Genomic DNA, 19,759 nt, shown 5'->3' with positions numbered 1-19,759 from the left:
AGCCTCTATTTCTCTAATAAATGCTATAAATAACAAGAAGAAGTCATCTACAAATAGAAGGTGTGATATGATGATGTTTGTCATGAATCACTTTAAGGGTCGTTCTAGGTTGAAAACTTACAAATTTGAGTCAAATCACGTATTGCTGGAGAAAACGATAAACAGAGCTACGAAACTCCAAATTGGACGATTCCAAAATGAGGTGAAAGATGATGTTCTGAAACACAAGTTAGGCTGTTGAATCACCAAACACAAGTATGTAGAACTCGAGATATGATCGCAAGTTGTTGAACACGAAAATTAGTAGAATTTGTGTATTAGGGTTTGATGTAAAGGAAACTAAAAGTTATAATTTTGTAGACAAACCAAGAACAGAATGGCGCCACAATCTAGGGATTGATAAGCCTAAACGAATGCCACAAGGATTAACAACCTTGATAAGTTCAAAAGGTGAATTCTTTCAAGAACTCTAGAGAGCAAAAACATCACAAAAATAATATTCAAAATCTCCTTCAACAAGGTTACAAATGTTTGTTTATACTAAGTCTATCTCTAAACCTAAATGGGTCATAAGTGACATCATTCTCTAGGTCCATATTGGACTTACATCTTATTTTTTTTCTAAAATAAATTTAATGTAAGGAAGTAAAGTATCTTCACTTACACATAACATAAACTAAATCAATAATAAAACTATTACAATTCCCAATCAAAGCAAACTAAGAATTAATACAAATCAAACTAAAATAAATAAAGTTCATCCTAATTTATTAAAATATGGATCATCTTCATGCTCTTGAGGTCTTTATCATTCTCTCTTTCTTGAAGAAATTCGACCACAAATTTAAACTCCATTATATCGTACATGAAGAAATAATCCAAACAAACCACAAGCTCATCATATCCATCAGGGTCAAATGAGAAATTGGAAAAGTCAGCAAATGTGATAAGTTGGTGAAACGCATTTCCATCTTTAACAATTAACATCTTATCACATTTATAGTAAAGTTAAGAAATTCTAAACATAAGGATAAAGTTATACCTTTTGAGGTTGATATTTATGACCAAATTTACCTCCTTTGGATTGAAATTTTTGGCAAACAATATGTTACTTTGTATTTGCAAAGGCTTCAAAGCAAGTTGAGTTTCACGGACATTCTCTTCTTCATAAAAAAATGGTGACTCAATAATTTCCTTGTAAGCATCCTTTTGAGGAACCTTTGAATAACCACCTTCAAGCACTAACATTGCTTCGTTCACCTCACTCTCTAGTTTGAAGAGACTTTCAATTTGATCATCATCTTTCTCTTTGCTTTCAATGTCAATATATTGATGACATTTCTCCTTTGGAGGCACTTCTTCAAGCACTTGCAATAGAGAATTATCACAATTAGAAAAATAATTGGAGTCAATTTCTTGCCCTTTCTCCATCAAATGTTTCTCCTCTTCTTCTTTCTTTTCTTTGATTTTCTCTTTCTTTCTCAAGGCAAGCTTCTCTACTTTTCTTGCTTGTTTTGCATATCCATTTTCATACAAATATTTCACACACTCTGGTTCCAATACAAAATCTCGAATATATTGATGATACGACATACTTAGGAATTTTGTCAAACAGGTAGTGTGCAATACTTTTAACAACACAATTATTTTTTAAAAGTAGCAGCAAAACACAAATTAATGCAGAACAACAATTCAAACAAAAGCAACACAACTAGCAATTTATGTTTCACCAAAAAAACTAGATAAATCGAATTATACTCAATTCCAAACCTAGAGATAAGCTTTGGTACCAGATGATGTGATCATGTTTGTCATGGATCACTTTAAGGATCGTTCTATGTTGAAAAATGACAGATTAGAGTCAAATCGCGTATTGCTGGAGAACACAATAAACAGAGCTACAAAACTCCAAATTGGACGATTCCAAAACAAGGTGAAATATGATGTTCCAAAACGCAAGTTAGGCTGTTGAATCACCGAAAACAAGTATGTAGAACTCCAGATATGATCGCAGGTTGATGAACACAAAAATTGGTAGCATTTGTGTTATAATTTCGCAAACAAACCAAGAACGGAATGGCACCACAATTTAGGGATCGATAAGCCAAAATGAACGCCACAAGGATTAACAACCTTGATAAGTTGAAAAAGTGAATTCTTTCAGGAACTCTAGAGAGCAAAAGCCTCACCAAAATAATATTCAAAATCTCCTTCAATGAGGTTACAAATGTTTATTTATACTAAGTCTATCTCTAAACCTAAATGGGTCATAAGTGACACCATTCTCTAGGCCCATATTGGACTTACATCTTACTTTTTCTAAAATAAACTTAATTTAAAGAAGTAAAGTATCTTCACATACACATAACCTAAACTAAATCAATAATAAAACTATTACAATTCCAAATCAAAGCAAACTAAGAATTAATACAAACCAAATTAAAATAAATAAAGTTCATCCTAATTTATTAAAATATGGATCATCTTCATGCTCTTGAGGTCCTTATCAAGGCGTGAAATAAATGGGGTGTTTCAACACACTTTGATTCCATGGAGGTCACTGCGACTTTCCGCCTTTTTTATTGACACCGAGAATCCTTCAGCACATAGGGTGAATAAATACGGCGACAATGGATCGCCTTGTCTGAGGCCTCTTCCTAGGATAATAGGACTAACACGATCATTATTCACTATGAATTGTACTCTATTGACTCAACACAAAATATAATTCAATTCACCCACTAATTTGCAAAACCCAAAGTAGTTAGCACCTCTTGAAGGTAATTCCAATCAATGCGGTCATAAGTTTTGTTGATATTTAGTTTCAATGTGACATCGCCAACTCTACCATGGGTCTTAGTTTTCATGTGATGAACTATTTCAAGTGTTGCCATTGCATTGTCAACGATGGACCTATTAGGCACAAAAATTGATTGCTTATCAAATACACATTTATGTAGAACATATTTTAATTTGTTTGTAAGAACCTTTGCCACAATCTTATAAATCACATTAAAGAGAGCTATAGGCCGCCAATCTTTCATGGTCTTTCGTTCGTCACCTTTTAGGATTAGAGCTATATTGATTATATTTAGTGTACTAGAAAATACCCCAGTCACGAGCCACCTTTTGGGATTATAGCTATATTGGTTATATTTAGAGCCAGGCACAACATTGTTGAAAAATTTCACTACCACACAAAGACAAAAATGGTGATAAAATCCTAGGTTAAAATCATCAAGCCCCATACACTTATTTGCCTCCATAGATAAAACAGTTTCTTTGAATTCTTCAATTAGAAACAGAGCAAGCAAATTATCATTATCTTCTACATCAATAACATTTAAAAGGGCATTCAAAACAGGAGCATGAACATTTTGTGTGATTCGATAAAAGGTAGTAAAATAGTCTTTAGCAACACGACATAATTCACTATGTCTGGTGAGCCAGTTCCCATTATCATCCTCAAGAAAGAGAATTCGATTTACCTTGCATCTGGATGTGGCAGCCGCATAAAAAAATCTAGTGTTTAGCCCCACTTCCTCCAACCAGAATGATTTATCTCGTTGTCGCTAAAACGTGTCTTCTTTTACTAGCAGTGCAGTGATTTGCTTCCTCAAATAAGTGAACCTTTCTAAATTGTGTCGCTGCCCAACTCACGCTCTCTTTTCAATGCTTTCTTACATTGTTCAATTTCTTGATAAAGTTTATGACAGTTGGTTCTACCCTAAGTTATCATATCAGGTGCACACATTTCTAGTTTAGCAAGAAAATCCGAATGGTAGTTAGAAATCCATTGTGATCGAACAAAATCATCAAATTTAGGTTCCAGTAACCATGCATTTTCGTATGAAATTATAAGAATTAGAACAAGTTGGTCTTCTTCCCCCACATCACAGTAAAATAGGGTAATGATATGAAACCAGAGCTACTAGATTGACAAGGTTTTCTCATCTAAAGACAAGATGTCATTAAAATCCCTAATTATGCACCAAGGTAAATTAGAAACCTGTGCAAGTTTACGTAGCATATTTTAAGCATATCTTCAATGACGACTCTCAAGATAGTTGTAATACCCCATCAACTGCCATCACTCAACACTATTCTCCCCCACCTAAACATCAATATTATTGGTTGAAAAACCAATCATAACAGAAGGAAGAGATGAACGCCAAAGCATGGCTATGCCTCCCCCTCGACCTTCTCTAAAAAAAAAAGCAAGCAGGGGAGGTGGTAATAAGTGGCTCAAGGAGGTGGCTAAGGCACCTCTACAATCCAATAATCATCACAACACAACTGCTGGTTGAACTGATGCAAATTTGAGTTTTCTAGTGTCCAAAATATGGGTACGATCAACACTACTAGTTCTAGGTTGAGCATGATTCAGTCGTGTCAACTTATTGGTCAAGATCATAGCGTTGAGGGTCACAAATAGGGTGTGATGAATTCAAACTATGAGCATATGTTGCTGCCAGGTTCATCCGACACTTGTGGGGAGGCTATGACATGGAAGATTCTTGCCAATTCTCTACAAATATTTAGGACAAGACTTATGGGAACTGATGAGGGTAGCATTGCACCCAAGAAACGAGTTCGAATTGATGTAACTACTAATTCTCAAGAGGCTGGACAAACAAGCTTGGTTATAAACAAAACATAATGATGAGTGAGAGCAATTTTGTTGTAGGAGCATATGTGGCTAACCATGAAATTCCTATGTATTTGAATCCTCTTTTCAAAAAAAGTATTATAATGGCGGGTACTGTTAAACAGGTTTTCCAAGAGAAATGAGTATTATTAGTTAGAACTGTTGAGGTCTGGGTAACCTGAGAGAAGTTCCAAATTTAAAATACCTTGTTCAGAATTATAATCCAGACATTATCTTTTTGTATGAGATTTTGGTGAACTTGAATAAAATTGAAGAATTAAGAGTTTTTCTTGGTTATGATTTTTTTTTCTACTAATAGAGAAGGTCGAGGGGGAGGCATAGCCATGCTTTGGAGTTCATCTCTTCCTTGTGTTATGATTGGTTTTTCAACCAATCATATTGATGTTTAGGTGGGGGAGAATAGTGTTGAGAGTCGTCATTGAAGAGATGCTTAGAATATGCTACATAACCTTGCATAGATTTCTAATTTACCTTGGTGCATAATTAGGAATTTTAATCACATCTTGTCTTCAGATGAGAAAAATGGCAAAGTGAATCGAGAGCAGTGGTTAGTAAATGGCTTCCGACAGCCAATGTCCGACTCTGAGTTGACTGATATGCATATGGATGACTATCCCTTTACGTGGTTTAAGAGTTTGAAATTGAACGAGTAGTGGAAGAATGATTGGATCATGCTTTGGCTAATACTCTAAGGCATCAAATTTTCCCCAATGCAAACCTTGTCAATCTAGTAGCTCTGGTTTCATATCATTACCCTCTTTTACTGCGATGTGGGGGAAGAAGACCAACCTGTTCTAATTCTCGTACTTTCATACGAAAATGCATGGTTACTGGAACCTGAATTTGATTATTTTGTTCGATCACAGTGGATTTGTAACTACATTCGGATTTTCTTGATAAACTAGAAATTTGTGCACATGATATGATAGCTTAGGGTATCATTTTCCATCGCCATTCTTTTTTCACAGAAGTTTTATGTGTGGTCCAAGATGCCACACATAAAGCAAACAGTGTCAAGCCTCTCATACTTGAAACTCACGGTGAAGGGGTCACCATTTACTACTATAATTGTTAACTCCTTTTTTAAGGGGGTTGTTGTGTCAATGGCAACATGAATTCGCATGAAAGCTCTCCAAGGACCCCAGTAATTTGAATCATCAAAAGCAAGATACTTGCCAATATAGTTCCTAACAGTGATTCCAACTTCTTCCTTCATAGATCCAAAAGGGATATTAAAAACCTGAACCCACGTATCAAGAGGCACAGAAAGTGGAGTCCCCCACTGCTAGCCTTTTTGTCACCAACATATGGTTATCAAAAAACTAAGGTCCATCTTTGGTCACCTTTGTCACATCCCAAGGATGAAAAAATTGGAATCAAAATATGTTATCATCAAGAGACGAGATGGTAACCCTTTTCATTGGATGACATACCGACACAAGGCTATCCTTCATCATCGAAAAACAAAATAATTTATCTATCAATGATTTTCCAACTATACAGTGTTCCAACTCGCCGTTTTTCAGGTGAAGAGCCACAAACTACATAGTAATTGTCTCCTCATGTTCAAAGTTATAACTTTCCATATTACTCAAGTTGTATGTGTTGTAAGTTGTTTTTTGAGTGGAAATTGAGTGAGTATTCCTTCTCACGACTGGGATTATATAGAGATACCAATCAACATGTCAAATCTTCCAGAATCCTAGCCTAAGATATTGTACGAAAGTTGGAATGTCCCGCCTTATTATATGTATCAAATAGAATCCTTCAAAATTTAAGAGTAGCATAGTCAAATCTGCTATGCCATCCCAACAAATCTGAGTAAAAGCTCTTATTTCATTTAACTAGGCATGTAAAAAATTGTGATGCATAGCTAGCTCAAACAATAATAATTGAGTTGTTTCCCACATATGGATGAAGTAGCAAGATACCCTCTATCAAAATTAAGGCGGATCTAAAACAATTAAACAAAACACAATCAACCAATTTTAATTATTCTAACACACAACTATAACAAAAGTCAACCTCATTGAATTCAGGTTACGTTCTAAGACATATATAAAGCAACTAGTCCAAAATCAAGAATTCAAGAGATGCAGATTAGGAATCTAACCGCATCAAATACAAAACACTCACCAAAGAAATTAGACATTAAAGATCCTTAAGAGAGAAATTGAGACTATTAATTATTTTGCCTATTTAAATATATTTGATGTGAATTTTTTGGACCCGAGGAAATCTCCTTGCATTCATATGTTACTTATTTATCTCTTAATATTAATGTATGACATACCCATATATTTTAATAGAATTTGACCTTTAAACATATGTAAAAGACATTTATGTTTTTTCGACAACAAAGATCATTTAAATTTATAATTTAACAAACACTAAAAAATTGTTTAAGATTAGAACATTTTCTTTCTAATTTTAAATAAAGAGTGAATGATTATTGTGATTAACATAATGAGAAATTGTAGATATATAATTGTGAAATTTCTAAATATTATATTTTTTCACTATCCTCGTATGGATTTATTTTTTGTTTCTAAATATGAACATAAATTGAAAAATTAAAAATACTTTAAAGTAATATGAATGAGTAGCCATTATAGATGTTAAAACTAATAATTAAAATAGTTAATAATATTATAAAGATAGTATAGTAACCATCTGACAAAAATTATAACCATATATATATAAGAAATTTGTTTTTTTTTAACAACAAATGGGTTAATGAAAAATTATCTACTTCAAAATGAGAAGGTTAACTCTTAACCACATAACCATTATACATGGTCAAGACTAGAAGAGAAAGGCACGTGATTTTTTTAAGTGATCGTGTGTCACCCTTTCATTTGAGATTACAAAATAAGTATTTTTAGAATATTTTTGTAAATTATGAAGCTTATATTGCAAATGTTCTAAAAGATTGATATATGAGCAAATCAAATCGGTTGTGCACTCTAATTGTTGTAAGGTCACCAATTATAAATAAATGTTTTTTTAGAGCTCAAGAAAATAATTATTTCTACTTGATCCTAATCACTATATATTAGTGAAATTAAATACTAATATATCTTACTAATTATTTGTTGTGAAATATTATTTGTTGTTAATTCATTAGACATGTACACTTCTTTGGAACAGATCAAGTATATATATTATTATCTTAGAGATACAAACTTAATCATCATAATAGTATAGATCACAAACAAAATATTTATTTACACAAAGAAGTACAATCATTTCATGAAGATTTGTGAAATAAACCACAACAAGTGCCTCAAATGCACTACATATGAAGCAAGTCGCAGAACTTGTTTTGTGAATATTCCATACTATTTTAATGATTTTTCATATTAAATGTTATGCTCATCAATTAGTCATTATTATGAACTAAATTTTGGCCTCATATACAAGTTTATCATTTTTGTTGCATAAATATTCTTAATTTTTATAGTTGTAATCTCTCCTTTCACGTACAACAAAACCAAAGATTGTAACAACAAAACCAATCTAACGATTGCACATGGAAACTGAAATCGCTGATTGTTTTACTTCTAAATCAAATTATCTAAATCAAATTATCCAGCTTTTGTTTTTATTGATCAATATTTTTTGTAGAAAACATTTGTATTACATGAACCCTATTATTATTGAAACAATTCCGTAATATACGAGTTATTTTCAGGATTTTATTTTTTATAACGAGAACCGTAACTCTTTGTGATATACAATTAGTATGACAATTTATTAAATTAATAGTGGGTTTCTTCTTATTTTGGAACGACGATTGAAACCCAATAAAAATCTATATGTTACGTCAAGGATGCGCGAGAATAAGCGTGGCGTCCGTCAAGGACATAAAATTCTAAACAATAAGTTTTTTACAAAATAATTATTAATCTATATTATAACTATTTTTTTTTACACTTATGTAATATATTAAAACAAACCTCTAATAAATTATTATATTGACACATCACATTTTTATAGATTGTGTAACACTGATTGTCCTAATATAATAGGACACCTTTAGAATTCTTTATTTTTTATTTCTCATTTTACTAATTATTTGTCTTTATCTCATTAATTAAAAAATCAATAATAAAAAAAATATAATTCCTATTATAAATTTGATTTAATTGTCAATTACTTTTTAATTTATTTCAGATAAATACATCACAATATTTTAATTATATTTTAATAATCAAAATATAGCAACCATAAATTACAACAAAATATATACAAACATAATCAACACATATTAAACATCAATAATCAAACTTATGCACAAACAATCCAATGAAGTTTAAATTAAAATAAAAGACTAAATAGTACATACGGCCTCTTAACTTGATTTCAGTTAACGTTTTATTTATTTATATTTTTTTTTCCCGATTTGGTCATTTATTTTAATTTTAAGTGACATTTTGATTTTTTATGTTTTAAAATGTCAACAATGTTATTTTTTTTTTTTACAAAAATTCAAAAAACTCATCAATATTTTCAAACAACCCCCATAAAATTAATTATCATCTTCAATATAATACAAATTTCATCAAATGCATAACTCAAATATTCAAATAAATTCACATTTCCATCTCCAACAACATCAAATTCATCAAATAAATAATGAATTGCAAGTTGAACGTAGAAGAATCGCGCACAGTTGAATCACGAGTTGCAAACATAGAAAAAATGAATCGTGAGTTGAATCACGAACATATGAATATGCAGAAGAACAATATGAGATGAAAACGAATACATAAGAGCAAGTAATCAAGATGAAAAAGTTGATGATGAAATTGCTGCTTTTTTTCTCTTCTACTAGGGTTCTTGCGTTTTTTTTTTTCTCTTTTTCTATTTTGACTTCAGTCAATTTTTTCCTTTTGAAAGAAGACATAAATTTTGTTTTGAAAAATAATTAGATATTTGAATTAATTAATAAGATAACTTCTATTGTACTATTAAACCAAAATGGTGTGTCGGTACTATCAAAATTTTAATCTTAATTAGTTTCTTCCTATTTTATCTATGTCATCATTTATATATTTAATATTAAAGATTGACTAAATCAATAGTACGTACGTTTTTTATTGATTTTAGTTCCCAAAAATTATATAAATTATTTCTATAATTAAAATTTTAAATTAAAAATTTTAAATTAAAAATCATAACAAATCAAAAGAGAGATAAAACGTGAAACTTAAAAATTTTGGTGGTGTTAAATCTATAATTTAATCACATTGATTCATTAAAGTTATATCAATAAATTATTGATCAATTAATTTTACAATACCAAAACATATCAATATACAAATGTACAACAAGAGTACTTAATTAATAATTATTTTTTTTCTACAATGATATACTAAATTAATAATATAATTATATTTATCTAAAGTGACAGTAATTTTTAAATTAATAAATACCAAATCATATTAAAATGTGTCACATAAGCATAATGGTAAAAGGATATGATTCAAATAAAATAGAAGATATTCGAGCCAAGTTAGGATATGATTCAACTTTTTCTATGGATCATATTAGTCAAAGTGGAGGGTCAACAATTATATGGAAGCAACACATGGACTGCCAAATACTTAACTTCTCGTCAAATTATATCAATGTCGGAATCAACTAGCAAGAGTGGCCACCAAGCTAAGGAATAAGTTCAAGAAAGAAATATTTGAATGTAGAACAGAGTTGGAATAGTGTAGAAACAACAATATTGATCGAAGTAGAAGATATGAAGAGGTTCGAAGGAATCTTTGTGTGTTACTAAAACAAAAAGAAGATTTCTAGAGGCAAAGGGACAAGACACACTGGTTGCGATATAGTTACTCTAATACGAAATTATTTCATGCAGCAACGTTATCTAGAAATTGCTACAACCATATCTCTAAGTTTACTAGACATGATGGTGAAGAAATAAATGACCAACTTAATATATGTTGCCTTGCAAAAGATTAACGGTGGAATGACAATGCATTACATGAAAAGTTATGGTTTTTATGAAAAAAGTAGTGTTGGGGAGTTTGGAGGAGCGCTCCTTATATATTCAATATTTCCTCAATTCTTAGTCAATGTGGGACTAACCACTCATAATTGAATTCCAACAAACAGTACATTACATGAAATGTAAAATAAAGGGAAAGAAGAGTGAGGTAGCGCTAAAAATTGATATAAGTAATGCTTATGATAGGGTGGACTGGAGATACTTAAAAGGGTTATGTATAAAATGGGATTCTGTCAAAAGTGGAGAAAATGGATATATAGCTATGTGTATGGAATACATTCACTATTCTATTTTGTTAAATGCGTGCCATTGTGAGCAAACATACAGCATGAGGGAATACAATGTAGTCTAGCTTGTGTTTGTTGTGGTACAATGTGGCATATCATATCCCCCTTAACCATACGAGCAATTTTGATTCAAATAGATTGTGTACAGGTTGTCCAAAGTATAAGGAGAAAAGAACAAAATAACATTGAGTATGGTTTATGATTAAGAGTTGTAGGAACTTTTTGTTGCAAAATAACAAATTAAGGGTAAGTTATATTAGGAGACAATTCAATAGAGTGATCCATGAGTTAGCAAAAGCATCTCTCTTTTATGTTAGTAACCATGTTTTTGATTATGTCTCATCTTGTATTGAAGAGATTATTATGAATGAAATGTGACGAGTTTTCTTTTGCGAAAAAAAAAAAGTATGAGACCTAAGGAGTGTATTAACTGATTCCTTATTTCTTTATATGTAACACCCTTTTGACTAATTTACAAAAGTAAGAAAAAGAGTTTTTGCATTAAATGTATTGACAATCTACGTTCTCTTTCTAAAATTATCCTTCAAAAATTAAGAAAGACAAGTAAATGGTTTTTTCAATTTTTTATTTATTTAATTAGAGGTACTTTTGTAAAAAAACTAAAACATTTTATATTTTAAAAAATATTTATAATAAAGGACAATAAAATCTGAGTCCAGGGACTATACACGACACCGTTGTCCAATATATGAATCCATCGTACCACTATATATATCTATTCTAAAACCAACCTTTAAAAATAACTATTCATTCCTCAAATCTGCTTAGTTAATTTGACTGTATTTCTATTTTTCATAAAGTTTTATAAGAGTATTATACATAGAAACAGAGAGATAGAGATAGAATAAAAATAAAAATAAAACGTGGGAAGCAAAGTATTGCATGCAACATGTTATGTTATGTTACCCTCACCTAGTGTTATTATGCCCCCCACATGTCCCCCAATTTGTTTGGAGAAATCACGGTTAATTGGTCCTTCATCAATGTGACAACCACGTTCTAAAAGCACATACCAAATTGACTAAAGTTGTAGTTAACTGTTGTGCTCTTTAAGAAATTAAACAACCTAGATTCTCAACTTACTCTATCCTTCTCATAATAACTCACAGTTGTAATTGTTCCAAATAAATGTGGGTTTTCAATGTGATTTAATTTCTTTTTTCTAATTGAATTTTCTAATTAATATTCTCTTTATTATTCATCTACATTGTATTTATGATAATTAAAATACAATAATAATAATAATAAATAAAGATAATTTCATAAAATTCATTTTTTTTCTTTTATTTATTATTATTTTTTTTCTAAATTTACAAAAAATAGTCTAATATTCAATTATTTTATAACGAATAGATTACTTTTTATTGATTGTTTAGTAGACAGTGATGTACCAGCAATAAATCTATCATACCCTCCATTACCTACCTCCCAACCACCACCTGTCACATTTTTTTCAATTAAAAATCAATATGGTAGTAGTTGATAATTACATTATTTATAGAATAAACGTGCAACATCAGAATCCTCTGAATTCAGCTAATGATAATATAAGTTACTTAGACTATAAGGTCTATAACTGAAATTTTATTTTATTTTTAATCAAATAAAGAGTATTATACTTACAATGGACAACTATGGTTAAAGTAAATAAATAAATAACTAAAATTAACTGTAAAATAGTCTCAAGTAAATAATGGAACGTGCTAAAATTGAATTGTTGTGATACCTAAAAAAGTAAAAAATAAAAAAATTGATTTTGATTCTTGCAATACTGAGATTTCCCGTATTCATGTAATTAATAGATCCAAAGATTTCAAACTCTTTAAATAATCCGTTTTCGAAAAGCATTGCTTCTTTTAGGTGAGATTTTTGAAATCTACCATAGTTTTAAACACGTCACATGTACAGTGCATAAGAGCCATGGGTGTACATTATTATTGAGATTCCTTTGCACCTTTTCATTTTGAGATCTAAGGCAATAACATGGAATGTTGATTGATAAACAACTATTTTCTATCACTGATTATGTGACTTTCTCTTTCCACAACAGAAAAACTCATAGACTAGCTACAAATTATTTGCAGCACATTCTAGATAGTAAAAGAATCTTTCATATCCTTGTATTCTTCTCAATTTTACCAATCAATCTCAACATTTTTCAAAGAAAAATAATTTTAGGGCAAAAATTTTCATCTAGAAATACGAAGCTTTAGTTTCATGCTATAATTTCTCAATTGACTTTAATACTTAACCATCAAAATCAACTGTGCACAAGTTTTTTTTATGTCCACAAGTTTTTTTTATGAGTAGAAATCGGACTCAGTACTCCAGAGTTTACAATACTTATACACACCGTGCACTAACCATTTGCGTTAAACTCCGATGATAACTGTCCTGAAGTCCTTGTTTGATAGCCAATTCCACATTTTGTAAGCAAAACACTTACTTTTCTCTTATCAATTTCTCATATATAACACATCAATTCTCTTTAACCACATATTTGTTACAGATCAATTTGAAGAAAATTGTGTAGTATCATTGCTTCCAAATTCCAAGATAAATTTCATAAAAGCCTTCATATGACTTCTAGTGTATAATTTCTTGAAGCTTCCTAAGGACTTGCTTTATGTTAGGTCTAATTGAAGGTGAAGGTGAACAACAAGCCATAGCAAGTTGAAAAAATTTGAGAACACATTCTTCTGTCACTTGAATTTCATCATCACAACTTTTTCTGAGAAGAATAGCAGGATGATATAAATCAGAAATTCTATGTCCAAGAACAGCATTTCTCATAAAATTCGGCAAATAGAAATCCTCATCGGGTGTCGGATGTTCATTGATAGGTTCTTTTCCTGAGAGCAATTCGAGCAAGATTACGCCGAGGCTATATATATCGGTTTCTTCGCTCGCATCTTTCATTTTGATAAGTTCAGGAGCTTTGTAGCCTTGAGAAGCTGAAATTTCAAGCATTTCTTGGCCAGCTGTTGGATTTAACAGAAGATGGAGGCCTGAATCTGAGATGTATGGTTGATAGGAAGTGTCTAAAAGGATGTTTTTTGATTTGAGGTTTCCATGAATGATTGGTTTGTCATGTCCTGTGTGAAGATGTTCTAACCCTTTTGCTATACCAATTGATATTCTATGTATGTTTGACCATTTGTAATTCTCTCCATTTCCATCTATAATAAGTAGTAAACATCTTTGGTCAATAAATGTATAGCATAAAATAAAAGATGAGAAAAGGGACATGCATTGTCTGTGTTTATTTTGGTCTTAACCTTCCGGTTTCCCAAGAAAAATGGATCCTAGTAATTCAGAGTTCAACTATGAGGTAAGTAAAATTCTAGTCAATAATTGTTTCAGACAAAGTTGGAAGTTGGGTTATCTCAAATGATTTACATTCACTGTCAATGTAAACCAGTTTTACACTGGCGTCCAATAAAAATCAGGTATTTTGCAGTTATTTTGAAAATACAGATACAGTATAGGTTGATGTAGCAAAACAATTTTACACCAATAGTACATCTCTATTTAAGTCATAAAGGACACTATGTTAGGTAGAAAGAGAATAACAATTATTGACTATTGTTTGAAATAGATAGGGTAGAAATCTGATTCAATCCAAGCTATTTTATCACTTGCCCACCTTAATGTAGATTTCAATCTTTTCTAGTCTAATTTAAGATATATTAACAGATCAAAGAAAAGTAATGTCACCAGAATAACTATAACATAGAGTGGTTAAAATTGAGTAGTAATAATAATCTCAGCATGGAAATTTGAAAAAGAAAAAGAAGAAAAGATGGAAGACTAGTTTGTGTTCAGCTTTCTTGCCACTAGAAAAAAGAAAAGTCCATTTCATAAAAGTTCACTTCAAATAAACATTGGAAAGCCAAAAATAACATTTGTACAGAGAAAAACTTTGACCATTTTCACACAACTTTTTTTAAATAATAAAACAATAATAGCACATATATATATCAACTCACATTCTCTCTATTATGTAATTTTGATGTTCCTAAATATCATTTAACTTTATCTTAACTACTATTGATTAACAGTTAGCACAAAATCTGATGTTTCTTCATCAATTTCCTTCTCAAAATTCCAAATCCCCAATGTCATATCTTGCATTTCCTAATAAACACCTAATACATATTAACTGAATGATTGTAAAATTTAACAAACGTTTTTATCTTAACCCTCAAATTTTTTAAGAGAAAAGGTAACTAAAGTCTGACAAATGATTATTCTAATAAGAGTTCAAATATGAGATCAAACTTTTCTAAATCACTATCTTGATAAAATCAGGACACAACCAAATGAACTCAATTTCACAAAGAAACAAAACAAACAAGTTTCCATATAAACCAAAACAATGGAAAGCAAAGAACAACTAGCAAGAGAATAATTACCTCTTATGAATTGAGTCAAATTCCCATGCCTATAAAAAGGATGAACAAGAAGCTTCTCACCCCTTGGGCCAGTATAAAATCCCAAAAGAGGAACCAAATTAGGATGCATAATCCTTCCAAGAAACAAAATCATTTCATCCAATTCTTCACCTCTTGTTGTACAAACTGGTCTCAAAAACCTTAGTAACCTCACTTTATTGCTCCTTTGCAACAAAGCCTTATAAAGTGTTCCATAATTTGATTTTCCAATCACTTCTCCAGGAGCATCCAATATATCACATATTGTCAAATCCTCACCACCTTGAAAAATGATTAAATCCTCCTTTTGAACTACCTCTTCTTGCTTTTGTTCTGAGCTTTCTATGTCTTTAATCTCATGTTTTGATGGTTTTTTCAAGTACAAAAAGACATAAAGTGCAATAATCACTAGTAAAGTAGCTGAAATTAGTCCTAGAACTAATATCAGCATGAGAGTAGTTTTCTTTATCTTAAAAATCTTTTCTTTTTTTTGTTGAAAATTGGACTCAACTCAATCACAAATGAAAAAGGGTGTAGAAAATTGGGGTAATGGGGTTGTAAGATAGTGGAAATTAGGATCTGGGTCTCATGAGAGAGATTGAAAGAGGATAATTTTGATGGAAAATAATAAAAATAATTTTGTGAAATGGAAATAGGAGAAGGAGGAACATGTTGAAGGGAACTTTGTGGTGGGGAATTTTTAGTTGTGAGGTGGCAAAAGTTATTCAATAATTGAAGAAGAAATGAACATAGGAGTGAAGGAAAGAATAGCTTGGCAACAGAGTTAGAATGTGTAGAAAATGTGACATAGATCTAAGGCATGTGATGTTCTAATCTAAATTTGACTCTTGTGTTGTGTCTGTGCTAATGTTTGTGAAAGTACTCTTTTGCCACACAACTGTATATATATATTCTTTTTTTAATTTTTTGTCAAGTGTGTATGAGAGAAAAAGAGATTTGGAATTTTGTGAGATGCAAAATTGAAGGTGGATGCTTGCTTAATGAGATTGAATGATGCAGCGATTTGCGGGATAATGCTGTATCTATCATAGTTCTAGATCAAGGAATGTATCAGATAATGTTGGTGGAAAATGTACTTGAAATAATTTTAAAATCTCTAATTATTTTTCTAACCACATGAGTTTAAAGATATGTATTAACTCTTCAGGTAACAACAAATTAATTTTGAAAAACTCAAGTTTGAATTTTAATTGAAACAATACTTTATCAAGACTTTTCTTATCTAACATCTAAACTTTAAATTACTTTAACATTATTTTTCTAAAAATTAAAAAGTTAAATGAAAATTATGTATTAACTATATAAACTATTTTAGACGACATTCATGTCATATAGATGTTTGTTGAAGTATTTAAAAGAAACATATAATTGACATTATAGTAAAATTTAATAGGACAATTGTAGAGTAAGGTCCACAATAAATTAAAATAGACTTTAAACTCAAAAAAGGTTTATCTTTATAAAACAATTCAATTTTAATATATTATCGATGTAAATATTTTTACTTTATCAATCACAAATCATCTTAAATTTGATTTATTTCTTAAGATGTAATAATAAAAGTAAAAAAATTATGTAAGGTTTCTATTTACAAAATAGTTAAATGTGCAAAGAATGAAATAACTAAGAGTGCATATATAGATAAAATATTTTGCATTTTAAGTTTAATTCACATACATTTATAATGTATAATAGTTTTATATATAATTGTACAATCAAATATCTTCATTAAATATCTTTGTAAATATATTAAGAAATAATATTATAAATATATTTAATTGTGTGATGATAGTTGTTTTGAAGAAATAAATTTAAAAAAAGAGGATGATAACTTAGTTTAAGGTAGAAAACTACTTTAGAGTTCAAAGAATAATTATAAAAGAGTTTATTGATAAATAGCTAATATAATTATAATAGAAAATATATGTCGATATAATATTATTGGAGTATAATATAAATATTTCAATAATCTTCTACTTGAGTAATATATTATTATAATTATATCAAAAAAATTTAGGTGCGTGTCTAAATACTACTTATATTTAGATTTCTATTATAGAATCTGATCCACCTCATACATCAATAATGGAACCACGACACTTGTGTTTACTAACGTATAATGTGATTAAACTCCAACTACCACCATAATAATGCATTCGATAATATAAATCATGGAAATTTCATGCAATGTGATCTCTATAATATCATGCATATTTCCAACTGGTCCAACTAAAGTATTTATTGAGATCAATATGAAATTCTTTAAGTGTGAATTTAACATTTGCACACGATACAAAATCGAGATATAATAATGATAACCTCATAAACTTTATTCTGCAGAAAATCATAACATAAAGTTTGTATTGTTAGTGTAAAAGTAGTTTTAGCTACGACTTTCTTGTTAATATTTTGATGATAACAAAAATACACAAATAAATAACAATTATCCCCTAATTGTATTTTCTAAGTGTGCAAAATAAGTTAAAAAATAAAGATTTATATTAATGACTATATATTTTAAGGCACCATAAATTAAAAGTAAGTTAAAGATATTAATCTAAGAATTTCTAAACACAAATAATATTATCACCTAAAAAATACTCTCAATAGACAGTTATTTAAAATTGATGTAAATCAGTCAAATTGTTTTCATACACATGAACTGAAATAGGACTTTATATGTAAAAACCTCTCAACGAGAGTTAAAATCCCAAAAACATACTCTCAATGTTCTGATAAACATAAACTAGAACTAATGTAAATCAGTCCAATAGTGACAAAAACTCTATCACCCCTAAGAGGTACCTGAAAAGGTACAACAACACTCATGAACTTCAATGACATGATGCTAAATATTGAAGAAGGGTTCTAACACTGACAACCTGGAGAGGCTAGAGGTTCAAAGCCTGAAGATGCAATGTAACCAATACTTGTCTGCTATTATTGAAATAGTGGATTAAGTCATCGACTATAATGAAGTAAAACCACTTTGTAAGGGGATGACTAGATGTAGCAACAGTATATTCGAAACTAGTATAAAAATATGTTTGTTCCCTCTATCTCTCTTATCTATGTTTTCTATGATTCAAATTATTTGTCTCTAAACCTATTTAATCATAAGTTGAATGATTTGTTAAAGAACATACTTTTTGTTTAAGCTTTTGAAGTATCTTTCAAAAATGGTGAAACACAATTGAAACTCCCGTTGAAGGTTCAAACACGACAAGGGGGTTGAATTGTGTTTGACTTAGTTGATAATTTTTTCATTATTTGATTAAATTGTTTAAGACATGATGATTTACTTGGAGTAGAAACAATAATAAAACTAAGGAATGCAGGATTAAAATGACAAAAGTAATTTATCATCGTTCACCACTAACTTGGCTATACCTAGTCCCTTCACTCAGAAGAATTTAATTCACTAATTCAACTACTTGAATTACAAAGCACCTAAACTTCCAAGTCAGACTTCTCAAACAACCTGACAACCCTAGACTTTTGAGGAACACACACCTTGACTCTACCAACCAAATCTTATCCATACAATATGACAATCCCAGATTGTTAAAGGTACACTAACACCACTATCGATTTGAATACAAAGATTTGGACTTTAAGTAGTTGCTTATAACAAGTTGATTATAACAATGATAATCACACTCTAAGAAAAACATTGATATAATATTTGTCATTCAAAAATGGGTTTCTCTTTTTTAACTCTAAGATGAATTTGGAATTTTGAGCTTGAGTTCTTCTACTCTTATCTGATTTTTTGATGATCTTCTTCTTCATCCTTGAGTATCTATTTATAGATAAAACTAGGGCTTCAATATAGTCCTTGTTTAATTCTGAATTGTATCTTCATTCCTAGCTTAGTCAACAATGATCTTACAAAAATAATTATGAACAAGATGTTTTTGATAATATGTTCTTTAGCCAATTCTTTATTTTTGAATCCAATATAAGCAGTTTTTCTAGATTGATTATGTTCATTTTTTTTTTTCTTCAGATTGAGTTTGTAAACTCTTCATATTGATATTTTTCTTATTTTGTTAAGATTGAGTTTGTAAATTATTTATATTGATATTGTTCGTATTTTGTTAAGATTTCTTTCGCAAATTCTTCAGATGAAACTTCCTTCCTAATTCATATCTTCTTGTAGATAAATCTTGATCAAATTTTCTTGTAAATAGTTCATATTTTATTGTGATAAATCTTGATAAAATCTTGTTATAAATAATTCATATCTTCTTGTAGATAAATCTTGATCAAATCTTCTTGTAAATAATTCATATCTTATTGT

The 19,759-nt window shown here is 29.9% G+C and overlaps 1 protein-coding gene across 1 annotated transcript; it reads right to left on the bottom strand.

The window, feature by feature from the left end:
* Positions 1 to 13,249: 13,249 nt before the first annotated feature.
* On the bottom strand, positions 13,250 to 16,250 carry LOC101503682 (putative kinase-like protein TMKL1). The gene is made up of 2 exons (XM_004511073.4): positions 15,418 to 16,250; positions 13,250 to 14,181 (listed from the first exon to the last, which is right to left on the bottom strand). The coding sequence occupies exons 1-2, from the start codon at positions 15,884 to 15,886 to the stop codon at positions 13,589 to 13,591; spliced, it is 1,062 nt and encodes a 353-aa protein (XP_004511130.1). The 5' UTR covers positions 15,887 to 16,250; the 3' UTR covers positions 13,250 to 13,588.
* Positions 16,251 to 19,759: the final 3,509 nt, after the last annotated feature.

The sequence above is a fragment of the Cicer arietinum genome, chromosome 7, assembly GCF_000331145.2.
Source record: "Cicer arietinum cultivar CDC Frontier isolate Library 1 chromosome 7, Cicar.CDCFrontier_v2.0, whole genome shotgun sequence".
NCBI classification, from domain to species: Eukaryota; Viridiplantae; Streptophyta; class Magnoliopsida; order Fabales; family Fabaceae; genus Cicer; species Cicer arietinum.
Note: the sequence above shows the minus strand (reverse complement) of the source record. Positions and strands in the feature narration are given on the sequence as shown.

Bases quoted from the DNA above. Each gene is read 5' to 3' on its own strand.
- LOC101503682 (XM_004511073.4), bottom strand. From the start codon at position 15,886: ATGCTGATATTAGTTCTAGGACTAATTTCAGCTACTTTACTAGTGATT. The intron at 14,182-15,417 runs GTAATTATTCTC...TACTTATTATAG, and splicing joins TTTGACTCAATTCATAAGAG to ATGGAAATGGAGAGAATTAC.